This window comes from Sinohyriopsis cumingii, chromosome 17, assembly GCF_028554795.1.
Source record: "Sinohyriopsis cumingii isolate HCF-2022 chromosome 17, ASM2855479v2, whole genome shotgun sequence".
Lineage (NCBI taxonomy): Eukaryota > Metazoa > Mollusca > Bivalvia > Unionida > Unionidae > Sinohyriopsis > Sinohyriopsis cumingii.
Genome location: NC_142977.1, coordinates 46,889,709 through 46,908,417, shown reverse-complemented (window position 1 = coordinate 46,908,417; position 18,709 = coordinate 46,889,709). Strand labels below are relative to the sequence as shown.

General features: G+C 34.6%; 1 protein-coding gene across 2 annotated transcripts in view; it reads right to left on the bottom strand.

Annotated features, from left to right (window-relative positions):
* Positions 1–18,509, bottom strand: part of LOC149778545 (band 7 protein AGAP004871-like) — a 66,798-nt gene extending 48,289 nt beyond the window's left edge. Inside the window, exon 1 of one of the 2 annotated variants that reach the window (XM_089939445.1) lies at positions 18,381–18,509. In XM_089939445.1, coding sequence (XP_089795571.1) covers positions 18,381–18,450 — 70 coding nt within the window. In that variant the 5' untranslated portion in view covers positions 18,451–18,509. Of the gene's footprint in view, positions 1–6,733; positions 6,871–18,380 lie in introns of those variants that run through there. The other variant, XM_089939447.1, reaches the window with a different exon arrangement.
* Between the last annotated feature and the right edge of the window lie 200 nt (positions 18,510–18,709).

Sequence of the window (18,709 nt, the reverse complement as noted above, 5' to 3'; positions counted from 1 at the left end):
TCGTTAGGCACTCAGAATTAAGAGGTTAGTGTTAAGATTTGTTGGCCTGGTGTCAGGATAATGATTGGGTGGGACATCATGCTACATGTCTGTGGCATGATACCTCAGTGCTAAACATCATTATAAACTGCCACATTGCAGACATCGTAGCGATATGACTGAAAAATTGCTAAAGCTACATTAAAAATCCAAATTACACACACACACATCACCTTGATGTGTACCAATTACCAGTATATAAAAAGAAAAAATTATACACAGGTATGGATCACATCTTCCATATTAATTCTCATGTAACCCCCTTTTCTGCCTATTTTAAATGTGTGAGTGTGTGTGTGTGTGATTTGGACTTTAGTGTAGCTATATTAATTTTCATGTCACACTACAATGTCTGCTGTGTGGCAGTTTACAGTGATGTCTCACACATGGCCATCAATTGCCACAGACATGTTGCATGATGTCTCAACCAGTCACATTATCCTGACACCTGGCTGACCAATCCTAACACTAACCTCTTAATGCTGGGTGATTAGTGAAGCAGCTGTTAGTACCATTTTTATGAGTCCTAATGTATGACTCGGCCAGGGTTCGATCCAACAACCTCCTGCATCCAAGACAGATGCTCTAACCACAGGGCCACCAGAGCAGTCTGTTAGGAATGCATTTATCAATCTTTGGGTGCCAATTTCAGCGGTTTCAGTTTTCAGAGATGAACATAAAAATTATACAATTTTTAAAATGCTAAAAATGATGATAACTACAAATTAAATTAATGTGCATGTAATTACATTACTTTGTTCTTAATAGCATGAAAATTAGTTCTGGACTGTATTCATATCACCAAACTATGACATCTATGCCATGTCTACCACCAGCCACTGAAAAAGAGCCTTAAAGGATGATCTCCCTTTATATGAAAGATAAGTAAACTCTGTATATGCTTGATGTCAAACACTCCACCTAGGCAGAAAGCACATTACCAGATTTCCATAGGGACTAGCATTGGGTTTAGGAACAATAAGCACATTTAATGAAAAACTATACTCAAAATTTTAACCAACTATTGGTGATAACACTGCTGCCAGAAAAATGGCCACTATGTCTGACTTCTCAATAATGTTGGCTTAAACGAAAAGTACAATGAACCCCATCTATGTTAACACTCAACTTGTGGTAGAATTCAAATTGTGTACTCTCTGCATTTTTGGCTATTTGAGAAGAAAAAAACCTACAAATTCCCATCCACCTGCACAGGATTTTTATTGTTACCAGTTACTGTTATTACCATAACTGTAATCCAAAAGTGTGGAAGTTAAAGGTGCAACTACAATATTTTCCCCATTTAATTAGAAGTGTTGTTGTTTTTGCCATGGAGTTTAATGTCATTTTTTCAGCACTGGATAAGCCATACATTGTGACCTGTATAACAAGTGGAGGAAGAACCTGGGAAAACCCCGGAAAGAACCAACAACCCATGGAAAGCTACTGGGTAGCTTTCACGCGTACCCACATTGGCCGAGCCTAAGATTTGAACCACGCAGACAGAGGTGAGATGGCAGTGATCCAAAACAGTGAGAGCTTTGGACCACTCGGACACTCTGGGCTCTAATTTTAAGCATAACTTATATTATGTTGATTAAATATAAAAATTCTACATGTGTATAGCTGAATCGTTTTCCTTGTTTACAACTTAAGTCTGATTTACATGCACATCCAAGTTTGTATTTTCGAACCATGAAGGGGACCTGGCCAATCAGCCTCCTTGCTATTGAATAAGAACGCATTGGAGTCAATAATTGTGTGAAGAGTCAACAATAAACACTGACACCATTATCTATGATCATGCATCCTGAAGAAAACAATACAAATAGATTTTAACCAAATGAAGATATCAACTAAATATTTCTTCATTTGTGAATGAAATGGTTGAGTCCAAAAGAGATATCATACTTCCCCTTAAATTATAATGGTTGAGTCCACGTCCACTGCTATTATCAGTAAAAGTAGGCTTTAAGCACTATTAGCCTACATGGTATCTTTTGGTAAAGGGATCAATGCTAAAACAATCTTTGCTTTGCATTTCGTTATTATGGATTTTTATTTTGCTGAATTTGCATACTTTACGTTGTTTTACAAACAATTTTCTCCATATCAAATAAAAAATTAAGCTCATGCAAAAAAGATCCAACTGCATGTTCTCAATTACCAGGCTTCAATCGCATTTTGTAAATGTGTATGTGAGCATTGATTCTATGCCATGTCAGCTGACATAAACCATTCCCTCAAATGATTGCAGCTGCATCTGCTCATATTCACCCAGGCAAATGTATGGTTCTATCAAACTGATGCACTAAGCAGAACAATTACACATGCAGTTATTTGTGAAATATGACCCGTCTCTAAGATAGAAGATCACAGATTAGCAGTATGTTTACTAAACATTTTAACACAGAAGAAAAAAAAAATGTAACCTAATTTTATCAAGGATTTAGAATAGTTTGAGTGTCACCAACATGTCAGATTAACAAAGCTGATTCATGTATATACCTGCCAGTAGGTTAAGTCCAACTGCAAACTGCACAGACCCATACTTGCCAGTGCATTATTTACTGGCAGATCTGGGTCTATTCAGTTTGTTAGAAGCCATCAGTGTAGCAAACAACACAGACCCTGATCTTCTGCTGCTTTATATGATGACAGATCAGGGTCTATGCTGTTGGACTCCACATGTAAGTGAGTATCAATGATAATCTGGTTTCATTATAAAGATAATGATGTTTTCTAATCAGGTAAGAGTAAGAAAGAAATGTCTGTTTATACATGTGCATACTGTACAGATGCAGGCTTCAAAGTTCTTGACCTCTCCCCCCTCCCCCAACTGATTTTGTTTTCTGAAAGAATGCTGACTTGATAAAATAATGAGCTAATCCAAAGAGCTTGCATTTGATCATGCATTACAAGTGTCAACTCCAATAAGTATAAACAAACAACACACACATATCAATGGCATGCCTATTACTTGCAATAGTTCCCATTGTACAGGTAGCAGAGTTAAGTCATACAATGTATACCAATAGGTTTCTTCTGTCTCATTTTATAATCTCATGGGCCTACAGCCGCAGTCATAACAGTCTTTTAATAAGTTAATTAATAATAAAAAGAACATCTGTATGACAATTAACATCATTATTCACATTCATATTATTATTATTATTATTATTATCATTATTATTATTATTATTAATCAAGGAAAACAAAAAAAATCTGCTACCAAGACATAATCTATAGTGTATGTCAATATGATGATGTATGTGCATTTACTCATCTTAAATTAAATATTAAGGGTTGTTCAAAAATTTAACACAATATAACCTTTTTTGAAAGACCACACCTTCTGCCAAAACATAATGGTCTCTCAAGACAGGTAGTCTCTCATAACAGGTAAAACATGGGTATATGAAAAAACTTGCCAGTAGCTAGCTTCCAGTATGTCAGTGGTTCCTACAGGCATTTTCCTGGGTTCTTTCTCAACCAGTTATACCAACTTCCATGTATAGCCTATCTTGCGCTGAGAAATGGCTTAATGCTTTCGGCCCCTATTCTGCCTGTAGGCATGATGAGGCTGTACCCTATTTCTGAGTTCTGCAGCATCAGGTCATTTAAGATACACCAAAGTGGGTGGTATTACAAAAAAGCAGACAGATATAGCTCTACAATGATACCAAAAAAATCTGGAAGTTCTAGTTGCACTACAAAATAAAGAGTGAAAAACCTAATTTTTTGACCCATTTTTTTTTTCCACCCAAAATTCGCTTGTGGTCGGAATGCAATTTTATGTCAGGACTTTAGACCTTTTGGCCTCAGATCTAAGGCAGACCAGTCTGAACTGCACACAGACTGGTGAACCTTTGCAAAAACCAGGATAAAGTGGGCATTTGGAATAAAGAGTGGTCTCAATACAAAAATGATGGGTCCATTAAGCAAAAAAAGAAAAAATATCCTACTTTTACCCTTCTGCTCATGCGCAATCAAAATAACCAATGGAAAACAATGTTTCTAATACAACTAGGCATTAGCCTCATGGAAAATCTGTTGAAAGTGGATGTATTCAGAAACGGCCCTCAAAATGTCTTTCCTACTCGCATTTCAGGCAAAAACGACAAAAACCTCTGGGGACGAATGAGTTAAACTCTACACAACAACAATGATTATTCAATCCTGATAACTGAATGTTATGCACCTTAAATGTCATGAAGAAACTTCCACAAGAAACATTTTGATCACTATGGACTTTTACAAATGGTGGACTGGTTCTAAACTGGGTAAAGAAAAGATCATGTTGGGTTGAATCTTCACAGTACTGGGAACTATGATTTTTTTTTCTCCAACATATGTATTGTTGACATCACAGCATGCAACACTGAATCCAATTTGTCCCGTATTACATCTTTAGGTAGACTTCATCCAAAAATGTCCATGTACTTTAACGCTGAGTTTTGCAATATGTATTTGTCAGGGTATGCAAATAAATACCCTTCCACAGGAATATGAATGTATGTTGACCCAAAATATGTGTAATCCAGAGTCACACCAAGGTATGCTGGTGTTGAGCTGTGTTTTATTTGCTGCCCATTGAGGAGGATGCAAAGCTCATGGTTCACATTGGCATCATTAAGGTGGAAGATGCTGGAGACTGTCTTTGTTGCGCTTGGCAGGAGATGCCATTTCTTGAAGAAGTCTGTCATATCCTCCAAGTCCTTAATCATTACCTTCTCTAGCTCAGTAAATGAGCGACTTTTAGGTACCTGAGCACCTGATTCTCCAAATAATTGGTCCAGACTTGGAAGTACTGACACTGAAGCAAACAATTTACTAGCTATACTACTGATAGAGGAAGGAAAACCTTGAATGGTTAGTCAACACCTTGGCAAGATATTTATAGAAGCAGGCACGTAAACATAAAACACACTGACTCAACAAATAAGACAATATTTAGTGGACTCGAGGAATAAAGTAAAATTTGAATAGAAACCAACTGCACTCTTGAAAGTTGTAGGTTGATTATCAGTCTTAGATTGTACTTATGACATTAATATATGCCTGTAAAGAAATCAAAATCACATTTAAAATAAAATTTGATCAGAAATTCCAAAAGTTACATTTGTTACATTTGTCCTGAATATCTTTTAAAACATCCCATTCATCTACCATGTTGGTACACATAATATGTCATGGATGGAATAAAAGTTCATAATTATAATTTTTTTGTAACAACTGACATTAATTTGCAATAAATATAACTATTTTGTGAAGAAGAAAAAAGTTCATAATTTTTGGACTTATTATTTTATGAAAAATGACAGACTTTTAACACCATTAAATTCTGAAAATGATTACTTGGGAGTTTCCGTACATTCCTTATTGATGGAAACTAACAAAGTACTGCTACTGTGAAAAAGTAACTCGGTAAGTATGGCCTGAAAACACACCATGGTAAACCAGTACACCAGTAATACAGCACACCTCTAACTTGTATGTATACATGCATGCAATTACATATTAAAAAGGATTAAATGCAAGTCAGCAAAGTAATCGCTATTATAGTGCTATTTGCAAGTTAAAACAAAAACTGTAATAATATTAAAAATGCATAACAACTAGGAAAGATAGATATCCAAATAAACATAAATATGTGGTATTATAAGATAAAAGGTACTTGGTAAAGATGTTGAAATACTTTAAAACAACTTCAAAATGTACCTGTAACAACAAACATTCAGTTTTGCTGGACATGTCCAGAAAATGGCCAAAATGACCAGCATGGCACATTTTTTATATAACGTGCCCAGAATTGCTCCATGGAATTATTCAGTTAATTTTATTTTTTCCAATGATTAAAACACACTACAGTCCCAAAGGTCAAGACAGTGGGATGGGAAAACCAGTTCCACATCACCAACACTTACCACCAAATGATTGCCCCAGACATTGGAAACATTAAATGTAAACATTAGCCCCAGACACACCATGCAGTGTGGCAGTTTGGAGTATATTAACGACATTAAAAGAACAAAATGCAGTCCAAGCCATAATTAGAACCAATGGAACAGACAAAAAGGATGGAACTAACCTTTATTAAAACCCATAGGGTACTCTTTATGTTGTTCATCTGCAAACCCAACCAAATAATCCTGTTAGAGTTATGAGGAATACAACTGCAAACTGAATTTTTTAAATAAATAATTAGGACAGCAGAAAACAATGTTTCGTGGTAAGATTCTAAATTACATTTTTCAGAAAAAAAATGTTTATAAAATATAAAAGGTCAGTGCATGAAATGCAGCCTGTGCCATACAAATGGGTCAATTGTTGGTCTAATCAAATTCTGCTGCTACATTTACTCAGTTGGTAGGGTGTTGAACTGATAATACAATGGTCATAGATTCAATACCAATCCATGTCGGCCTGGGTTAGCTGTGTTCCCTTTGGAAAGGCACTTAGCTCTCATTTCCTTTGGCATGATATAGATGATAATGTCTTAAAAGTGCCATTGTTTTATTGGTGTTTTGCTGTTTTTTTTAAACCAACAAAAACACCTCAAAATATGACTGGATGCATGTGAAAACATGTTCATATGTTACATATAATGTTTATATCATTGTGAAAGTGACATGCCTGTATCCATGTCAAACATTTGCTTTTCAAGTGAGACGATAACAAATAAAAGACTTACTTCTTTCCACCGGAGCAAGAAATAAGGTAAATTGGCCCATCTTTCTCCACATTTAAATGAGACCGAGCTGAAAGATTAACGTCCTGACGAACAAAAATAGCGAGCTTGCAAAATATCTGGCAGGATGATCAAATGTGAACTGACAATCTTTGATCCAAGACAACTTTGGAAAATAATGTCTTAAGGTTAAAACAGCAACAAAATCCAGCAGTATATGTAGAAAATTACCATAGCAACAACATATGATAATACTGTGCATCAATGCCACTATGGATTTTATCTGTTAATACATCTGGGAGATAATGGGTAATACATACAGACCCAGACAACAACAATGTAAGCTTAATTGGGCATATCAAGCATGTAATGGCCAATAAACAGGGTTAAACCAAGGTCTGGCATCAGATTTGTCTGACATTTTCCACAACAGAATTTTTTTGTTGCTTAAGTTTTAGTACAAACCAGTCATGATTCTCCTGTTTTCACTCAAAATATTTTAACAAGAGGGATTTCAGCCTTTTGCTCACATAAATATACCACCACCTATCCTACACCCTGCCCCTGCCCCACAAGTCTCTAATCCAAATACACAAATACAATCACAGGTCAACATGTATATTTTCTGATGTCCATAATACATTCTAGCTAGTTTCACAGCACTAGACAAAAAAACTGTTACTTGTTACGCTGCATTCACAAATTTATGTCATACATTAAAGCTCAATAACTCTTACAAAAAATTAATAGAACATAAAGATTTGTCAGTATGTTTATCTTTAAATTATAGCCATAATAAATATTAAGTTTAGAGCAAACTGTAATTATTAACTGCAAGACAAGATCCTGGAAGGGGGGGGGGGGTTGTTGTGTTTCCAAGATTGTCATAGACAAAATGGCAGTAACTCCAACAACTATGGTGGAAGTCAAGTGATTTGATGAAACAAACTTCTTCAAATGATGCCACTGATATTACTGTTTCATGCCAAACCATCAAAAGCTGTGGGATTAGCTCGCTAACAATACTGTGCTATGATACAAACCGGCAGTAGCAAAAGTGCTTGAGAAATGAGGCTGATTGTTTTGAACATCTTAAGGTGAAAACCATTACGTTTACCATGACTTTCATTATAATCCATCACAGACTAAGAAAAATTTGCAAACTGAACATTTTCTGCTATTAAAAGTATCTTTTAACTGGTAATACTCTAAATTATTAAGTTTTCTTTCATTCTTTTCCTCTCAATTTTTTGGATGCATTTTTAAAAGTGTTAAGTTTTTGGTTTATTTTCATATACTTTTTGCCAATTTTTATTAATTCTGGAAGTGGGGTATACATGGATGGTTATCAAAACTGAAGAAAATTGAGCAAAACTGAATTAACATGAACCATATGATGGATTAAAAAGAACTTACAATTAACTAAATGTATACATCTCGGCTAAAGATGATATCATTATCATTACCATATTATTATTATTATTATTATTATTATTATTATTATTTATTATGATTATTATTATCATTATTTATTATGATTATTATTATTATTATTTATTATGATTATTATTATTATTTATTATTATTATCATTTGTTAATAAAGATAATTATAGCTATTGCAAATACAATCAGCAAGGTTTCTTACATTAAAAAAATACTTTGATTGCCTTTTACTTCGACATGGTAGAGGATATGAGTAAAGCCGACTAAATGCTTTTTATTCCACTTCCAAATGGATTAAATTTTGCAAGCTTCATTAAACATTTTCCTGATTTTCAGTGATGACCCCCTGCATCAACACTGTACCAGTGTAATTTAAATACCGGTCGCCAGAGTTGAAGCTAGTATTTATTAAATCTGAACAAAGTCAACAGTAAAAGTAGAAACGAAAGGGGGATAATCTGGTTAGGGCCTCTCAAATAGCCCTGGCATAAAAAGTAAATAAACAAGACAACAGGCCAAGAGTAAATACTATAATGTTTCACATTTTTCACTAGTGTTAACCACAAAAATGAAAACCATATTATCTTTCTCTAACACATGTTTTTAAAGGTTCTTTTCCTGCTTTTGTTTTCTTTTTTTTTATTATGAAAACTGAAACCAGGTTATATGTTCACAAAATACAACTACCCATCAGTACATTCTCAAGTTTTGAAATGGAACTGAGTGTTTAAATGTTGCTACCAAAAGAAGGTACACTCGAAATTAAGATCTCCATAAACACATCCAGTGCTGGCTTGTTGCATGAAACTACAAAGAGGAACTGGAGTCATCATAATGATGATGTGTAATGTACTATCATTAATGTTCTATGCTGATCATTCAATTTAATCACCAGACCAAAATGACCTGGATCAAAATCTGCTTATGCATTTTATAGTCCTACAAGGAATGATATTGACCCTGATGTGCATGATGGGAGAGTTGATGTCTCAGGGACCAACCAGTTAATGTTCATAAAAGGGGAGCTACGGAGAAAAAAATTCCACCCCTTAAATAGCTTGAAAAAAATTCCTCCCATTAAACAGCTTGAAAAAAAAACATTCTTACTCTATTTGCAAAAAATGAACCATTATATTAGCTGAAAAAATGAATTATCTCGCAGTAGAAGAGAATGCTGTATTCCAAAGAAAACAACTTTCTCTCCCTCCTCCCAAAAAAGTTAATGGACAGTCCCTAAATGCCAAAATAATCACTGCTATGTAGCTATATTAAGAGAGCATCAACAGAGCCCAAGTTTACATCTAATCTCACATTGTTGGCCGCCCATACTGGCACTGATGCAAAGCCTATAGAGCAGTTACATATAATACTTGGACAATACTTACACTGGTGCCTTTCTTCTTATCAGAGTAAATTCAGACAATGATAATGTTTATTTCAAACTCAAACTGCTACTTCAGTTGCTTGATGCTATCATGTAGCCAAGCAATGCCAAAGTTGTTAGAAGTAGCTGTGCATTTTCTTTAATAAAATGAATATGTCTAATAATATTCAGATAAATACGATTGGACATATTTGTTTTGTTTAACACATTAACTCCTGGTGAAGAGTTTACGTGGCAGGAGGTAGTAGCCTACTGCCGAGCTCTGTAGTGTCAAGGTCATGTAAGAATAACTGAAGTGGGTGGTATTATAGAAAGGTAGACAGATGTAGCTCTACAATGATACCAAATAATCTGGAAGATCTAGTTGCACTACAAAATACAGAGGGAAAAACCTCATTTTTTGGACCCGATTTTTTCCCACCCAAAATTCGCCTGTGGTTAAAATCCCATTTTTTGTCTGAATTTTAGACTTTTTGGTCTCAGATCTAAAGCAGACCTATATGAACTGCAAACAGACAGATGAATATTTGCAAAAAAATAGGATAAGATGGACATTTGGAATAAAAAGTGGCCTCGATATGAAAATAATGGATCTGTTAAGCAAAAACAAAAGAACTCTAATTTACCCTTCTGCTCATGCATGAGCCAATTAACCAGACAAAAACTATGTCTCTAACACAACTAGGCATTAGGTTATTGGAAAATCAACTGCAAGACGATGTATTAGGATGTATTCAGGAATAGCTTCCAAAATGTGTTTCCTAAATGAAATTCAGGCGAAAACGACAAAAACCTCCAGGGGTTAATGTGTTAATGCGTGCATTTTGATGCCGTCACCAAAACACTTGTGCATCAACAATGCATATAAATTACAAATTTATCCATTCCTTGACGATTTGAAAAAGAATTCAAAAATCCTTGTTAACACATTAACCCCTGGCGACGAGTTTTTGTGGCAGGAGGTAGTAGCCTACTGTTGAGCTCTGTAGTGTCAAGGTCATGTATGATACACTAAAGTGGGCAGCATTATAGAAAGGTAGACAGATGTAGCTTTACAATGATACCAAATAATCTGGAAGTTCCAGTTGCACTACAAAATACAGAGAGAAAAACCTCATTTTTTTTTTACCCAAATTTGCCCGTGGTCAGAATCTGATTTTGTGTCCAGATTTTATACTTTTTGGTCTCAGATCTAAGGCAGACTGGTATGAATGACAGTGATCAAGTTTCTCACGATTTTAAAGCACAAAATAATTCTTCTGTGAAAAATAATTACACAGCTATAAAAATCGGACTTTACTCTTAAATTTTTCCACACATAATAAATGTGTACCAAAATATGTAAAATGGTTAAAATTGCTGTTAAACGTAACATACACTAAATTGCTTAACAGTTAACAGGCAGGCCTATGCGTATGGAGTTGAATAGGTAACAGGTGTTCTATTTATAGCACGCTGCACTTTGTAACTATGCTCTATGAGGTAAATGGTTAATCAAGGTGATACTAAACACTCTCAGGGTGTATGCGGTTTATTCAAAATGGTCAGTTTCTGGTAGGCAGATAAAGAAACTAACTTTTCAAACAATTACCTTGAGATGTAAGCCATTTTGTATGTATTACAAGATTTTTATTTAGATCAAAAGAAGGGACAATCTGACAAAACATGTGCTACATATATCTCACATGTTAATGATTTGAGTGGAATGCCATCTGTTCTGCCAGATTAGTTAACCAGATACATGCGGTTAGAGTGTCCACGTCAGATGTGGGAGGTTGTGGGTTCGATCCCCAGCTGAGTCGCACCAAAAACTTATTAAAAAAACGACATGAGAAAATAAATGAAGCAGAATAACAGCTGCAAGAGAACCAAGAGAACCTGACTGCTTGTGAAACACACACATATGTATGGTCACTGATGCAATTTGTGGACTCACTGCAGCAACAACCATTGACCTTGACATTGCTGAAATTCTGACCACAGCAACCATCATAGATGCAAGAATCAAAATTATTGTCAGAACTATACTGGTGACTCAAGTGGTGCTGGTAAAATAGGTTTGATATGATTACATTCATATATATGTATCTACCAGTAATCAGAACTTCTTGAAGTGGTACAAAGTAGTTTTCAGTACAATTACTAAACTCTGAAGACAGAATAATTAGCATGGATGAGTTCAAACTGGTGCTGGTGGAAATGAAAACCACTGATGTCTCCACATAGTATGAAACCAGGGCACTAGCAATCCAAAACAGGTAACAGAGTTACTGGCAGTGAAAATCGAGTAGATATTTGCTTGTGAATATTGATAAACTTGCCAGCATGTTTGCCAGTGCATTGATTGACTATTGTATCTCTGTAGTAACTTCACCAGTGTACACTGGGGTAGGCTCACCATGGGTTCATGTGCATGTATTTAAAACATACATTCGCATGTGATTTCAGTGTAAAGTCATGGGGTACCAATTTTTTTTCAACTAATTTGTCTAATACTTCAACAATTTCATTTTAAGTAGGGTTGCCTGTGAAGAAATTTATGGATACCAAATAGCTTGGAAAAACTACTACTGCTCTAATTAACAGAAAGAAAATATCTACTATTCATCATTCAAGTTGAACAAAAACTTTATAATGAGTTAAAGAAAAATAATATCCTAGCTAAACTGAAAATCTCAGTCCTCCCAGCCCCAGGCGGCTGAGTGGTCTAAAGCGCTCACCATTCTGGATCACTGCCATCTCACCTCTTTCTACGTGTATTCAAGTCTGAGGCTCGGCTAATGTGGTTATTAGTAAGAAAGCTTGCCAGTAGCTTCTCGTGGATCGGTGATTCTTCCCAGGGTTTTCCAGGATTCTTCCTTCACCATTTATACTGGCTGCCATGTATATCCTATCTTGTGCTGATAAATGGTGTCAAAGCCGACAACAACAACAAATCCTCCCACCCACCCCCCAATTCAATTGTCAGTCCTTAATACTGTAAATAGGCAAAATGGTTCCTTGCAATTACAGTTATGGAGTGTACCAAAAAAAGGAAAGTTATTCAGGAACTTGAATATTTCAAAGAAAATTTACTATTGGCAATATTAAAAGTAAACATTAACCCTAAATTTCACACAGCAAAATAGAATTTTGATACATGGCACATCTTTCAGCCTACATATGTTCAGTTTGCAAACTATTCCAGCCTTGACAGACCTTGAGAATCTATCACTGTTGAATTAAAATGTCAGAATATCTGAGAATGAAAAACTACTCTGCAAAGATGTATTTTTTTTCTTCATTTTTTTATGTTCTGACATGTTCTTACTACAGAGTAATAGCTTCAAAGGCATCCTGGCATGGATTTGCAAAACATAACACCGGACTTAATACTAATTTAATGTCTTAAGTCAAGACTTAACTTCAAGATTAAGTATTAGGCTAAGTTGCTTAAATTGAGTCAATTTTAAAATAATAACTCAACAGCTGTAGGAATACCCAATAGGGGAGTCTACTCTTAGTATCAAATATTTCCAGGCAACATTTTTCAGGGTATAATTTATACATCGACACCCAAACTCTTCAACCTTCTCAAAACTTGTGATTGGAGAGCAAGAACTGGTGAAACAAGGGACACGACTCTAAACATACCTTTCCTCCATTCTTGATTCTGAGGTTGAGGCATTTTTTTCTCACAAATGCAAAATATTACAAAAGTTTAAAAAATAGCTATCTGCAAGGTATATTGATGAATCATACATTATTTTGATGAGTGTATTATATAAAATTAAGATCGCTGGACAAAAACTGAATTGGTTTAAGCGAAAAATTAGTAATTAGTTGCATCTTGCATATGGGGTGATACAGTGACAAAACTGAAAGTGCATACTTCAATATGGCTGCATCCATGTAATCCACATGTGTTTTTTCTCTCCATTACTTTCTATAAGGATTTAGTTGTCTCCTTTTTCTGTCCATAATTTCCTTTTGATATTTGAATTGGCTGATTGGTACATATCATGCCAACTTTTGATGAAGAGGAAAAGATATTTGGAAAGTGTACAATAGTTATAGTAGAAAATCTGTTCCATCAATAATTTATTTAAAATGCATAGCTTATCTAGAGGTACAAACATTATTCACCAATGCAACCCTCCCCACCCAACAAGCAAAAATGATACAAGTTTTTATTTAATTTCTGCACATTTCTCTCTCTCTCTCTCTCTTTTTCTCACACTCACACACAAACACTGACCCTTTCTGTTTTTATCACAGACACACACACACACGCACACATACAGTTACAATTTTATGGTTTTAAACTAAATAACAGAAAAGATGCAAACCAACAAGTTTTGTCATATTAACAAATAATTTATTTCTCTAAGTTACAAAGTTAAAATTTAAGAGAAACTTAACATATTGTGAATTAAATCCAAAACAATCCTGTAAGTTCTATCACAAGTCTGTAAGTATAGTAATGAATTCCAATGAATTTTAACAGGCTGATGTACCAACAATCTTGAAGAATCATAATGATATTATCCAGAATGTCTTTGAATGAATTCACAATATTCCAAAAAGTAAATGAGCACTTTGTAATTCCAGTGAATAATTCATCTAAAATAGATCTGTAAATGACTTATCACTTAAACTGAAATAGGAATAATAATTTTATTTACCACAACGTTAAATAAAAATCTAAGACACGATAAAATGATCAGGATGTGGGTCACTAGCTTTCTTCCAGAACATTCTAAGTTTGTAAACAAGGCCTGACCTTGAACTTAAATATCAGTAAGCAATTTATGTATATTTTACAAATGTTAAAAAAATCACGTACACACAAAAACTCTGTCCTCAATCATCAACAAAGGTCAAACACACAATAGAAATTAAATATACATAACAATACACACAAAAGACACATAACAACACACACGGAAGACATGTAAAAACACACACAGAAGACATATCTATATTGAAGAACTTTAAATATATTCCTGCACAAGGTATTTCTTGTAACCATTCTTAAAACCATCAATATTATAATACAGTTTGAAAATATATTGTTCAGTTAGACAAATACATGTGCTTTCTTCCTGTCTGTGCAGAAAATTGCTACATAATGGCACCATCTTCCAGTTGTACCACACGTTAAGTAGAAGTACATCTCTGAAAGCTACATCAGTTATTTGATAATATTAAATAAATGATCAGTTATGAGCATGCTTAGGCCCAAAAATATGTTTCCTATTGCACCGGTTTTAAAATTAGGGTAGGTACATATTTTCTTTTAAACATTATATATTATAATGATTAGCATATATAATGTACTAAGCGACTAAGCACCTGAAGTACAGGGCTAAAACAGCTCAATTAGTTAATTTCTGGAACTTTAAAAAAAAATTTTATTCCAACATATCATTTGTACTAATTGTCTCAAGTACTGGGCTAAGCAATCTCAATTAGATACACAAATGAACCTCAGTAGTTTTTTTATTGACCAGGGGATGGGGGTGGGGGTGGGGGTGAGGGAAGTGCCAGGGTCAGCAATGAAAAACAGGGATGGTTGGCCAACCAGAAACAGACATATTCTTTTCTTTTTTTGTCTTATAATTTGCAAAAAAATAAACCCAATATTATATCATCGGAACACATATGTCATATAATGTAATAGTCTAAAGCGTAAGTCACATAATGTAATAGTCTAAAGCCTATGTGACATGATGAAATAGTCTAAACCCTATGTCACATAATGTAATTTAGTCTAAAGCCTCTGTCACATAACATAATAGTATAAAGCCTGTCACAAAATGCAAATCTAAATCTTGTCACATAATTTAATAGTCTAAAGACTGTCACATAATGTAATAGTATAAAGCCTGTCACATAATGTAGTAGTCTAATTCTAGTCACATAATGTAATAGTCTAACTCTTGTCAGATAATGTAATAGTCTAAATCTTGTCACATGTTATAGTCTAAAGCCTGTCACATAATGTAATAGTCTAAACCCTGTCACATAATGTAGTAGGATAAAGCCTATCACATAGTGCAGTAGTATAAAGCATATCAAATAATGTATAGTCTAAAGCTTGTCACATAATGTAATAGTCTAAAGCTTGTCACATAATGTAACAGTCTAAAGCTTGTCACATAATGTAACAATCTAAACCCTGTCACATAATGTAGTAGTATAGAGCTTGTCACATAATGTAATAGTCTAAACCCTGTCACATAATGTAGTAGGATAAAGCCTGTCATATAATGTAGGATATAGCCTATCACATAGTGTAGTAGTATAAAGCATATCAAATAATGTATAGTCTAAAGCTTGTCACATAATGTAATAGGCTAAAGCTTGTCACATAATGTAACAGTCTAAAGCTTGTCACATAATGTAATAGTCTAAAGCTTGTCACATAATGTAATACTCTAAACCCTGTCACATAATGTAGTAGTATAGAGCCTGTCACATAATGTAATAGTCTAAACCCTGTCACATAATGTAGTAGGATAAAGCCTGTCACATAATGTAGTAGGATAAAGCCTATCACATAGTGCAGTAGTATAAAGCATATCAAATAATGTATAGTCTAAAGCTTGTCACATAATGTAAAAGTCTAAAGCTTGTCACATAATGTAATAGTCTAAAGCTTGTCACATAATGTAATAGTCTAAAGCTTGTCACATAATGTAATAATCTAAACCCTGTCACATAATGTAGTAGTATAGAGCCTGTCACATAATGTAATAGTCTAAACCCTGTCACATAATGTAGTAGGATAAAGCCTGTCACATAATGTAGGATATAGCCTATCACATAGTGTAGTAGTATAAAGCATATAAAAAAATGTATAGTCTAAAGCTTGTCACATAATGTAATAGTCTAAAGCTTGTCACATAATGTAACAGTCTAAAGCTTGTCACATAATGTAATAGTCTAAAGCTTGTCACATAATGTAATACTCTAAACCCTGTCACATAATGTAGTAGTATAAAGCCTGTCACATAATGTAATAGTCTCAAACCTAAGTCACCTAGCATCTATGTGTTGTCAGTAAATAAAATTAAGAAATATCATCATTATTATTTAGTTTAATCCAGAGATAGAAGAATGTTTGAAAAATTACATATATAATGCACGAACTACAACCACTGATACCTTTTCTTGTTTCTTAAAAAAATGGTTCTTTATTCAAATCATGAAATTAAAAAAATTAAAGTGTTTAATCTGTCTTGTTTATATTATGGGTATCATTTTTTCTGCATTTATGTTACCTTGGTATTCAGATCAAGGTTTTTACCAAGAAACTAATAAATTTGCTTTTCACTTATAGGTCATCTAGCTAATGCTTTAAATTAAACTCAGGATAATACTGACATCAAAACTCTTTCTGAAAGAAAATAGTAACGTGCTCTGTGTGACCTTTAATGCTAAATAGGACATAATAAGGTGTTATTTGTTTGCTATGTTATTCGGGTCTTGGATTGGAATTTAAGTTTTAAATATCTTGTGATTGCGATTCAGAATATTTTTCTTTACTGAAGTCATTTAAAGGAATGATAATAAGTTTTTAAAAAGAGAATACAAATCCACATTAACAGACTTTAGGTGGAAAAATTTAGCACTGATCAGAACTTTGGAACACAACATTTTAAATGGTTTCGAAAACTGTCATAGATGAAAAAGAGTGAAAACTTGGCAGAATCAACCCAAAAGTCATAAAACCCAAAATACTTCATTTCTGGCATTCTACCTGGTGAAAGTTTGCAATGTACAAAGTTTATTTCAGTAGTCAAAGTTATGTTTTAAAAAATCATTGGTTATCTATACCCAGGGCCGGCGCTACCATATAGGCAAACTAGGCAGCCGCCTTGGGCGCTGATTTCAGGGGGCGCATTTGTTAAAAAAAGTATTGTTTATAAATTTTGAAATTAATATTTTCCGGGGGGGGGGGGGGGGGGACGGCAGAATCTAACCTTGCCTAGGGCGCCAGATAGTCTGGCGCCGGCCCTGTCTATACCAGCTGACTTCACACACACACACGCGCGCGCGCGCATTTCATTGACTGCTGTTGGGGACGATGTTGCTGTTTTTCGCTTCAAACCCATCATTGGTAGGTTATTATAATCTAAATACTGTACACTTAACACTTTCAATTTAGATGGTTTTAATAAGTAATGGTTGACACAACTGGGGCGTGACGTTTCGTACAAATAATATTCAAAAAGTTAAGAAGAAAAAAAAATTCGAAGCTGCTGTAGATTTATATATCTACCATATATATTATAAACCCCTGCGGTTTATACAAATTTATCCCGGCGCTACTATACTCGCTATAAATATACGCATAGCGTATATAACGGCTGTAAAATACTATATTGACCAGGAAAATGCGAGATAAGCAAAGTCTAATGGAGTTAAATGCTATTAACTGATTTACAAACGTCAATAAATTATTTCTCAGCATCAAAAACCTTGGAACTTAAGCTGCCTTGCTTGGCGCTCAGCATTAAGAGGTTAGTGTTAGGAGTGGTCGGCCTGGTGTCAGGATAATGTGACAGGCTGTGACATCATGCTACATGTCTGCTGCATGATGCCCCAGTGCTAGACATCACCATAAACTGTCACACTGCAGACATCGTAGCGATATGACTAAAAATAGTTAAAGCTACGTTAAAAATCCAATCACACACAACAAACCTTGGCTCTATTCCACCAGTATAGCGTGAATATACTGTAGTATACGATCGTGCACAAATAATACAATTCCTTGTCGCTACTTTCACCGCGTGCTTATGTGACATTATTTCCTTCTCAGATTAAATTCTTACCTATATCAGCATCAGTTACTGGTCGAAATTCTCCTTTTGTCGCCGCCATACCAGCAAAATTGGCAAACATCTACGCCAGCAAGGATGCAAATTGCACCAGCCTCCTGGAAACGATCGATACCGTTTGTGTGTAAGGGAGATAAGTTCAACGAAACGAAATTCATCCGGTGTTAGGTCCCTGTTCCGTTATATTTTAGTATAATAAGCCTTTCTTCCCCTCACACATCACCCTGTTTCCATTCACTTACTTGAGCTGTCTGATTATTCAGCCAATAGTATATGGTGTCTATCAAAAAATGTTTTAGCACACAAAATCAATATATCTATCT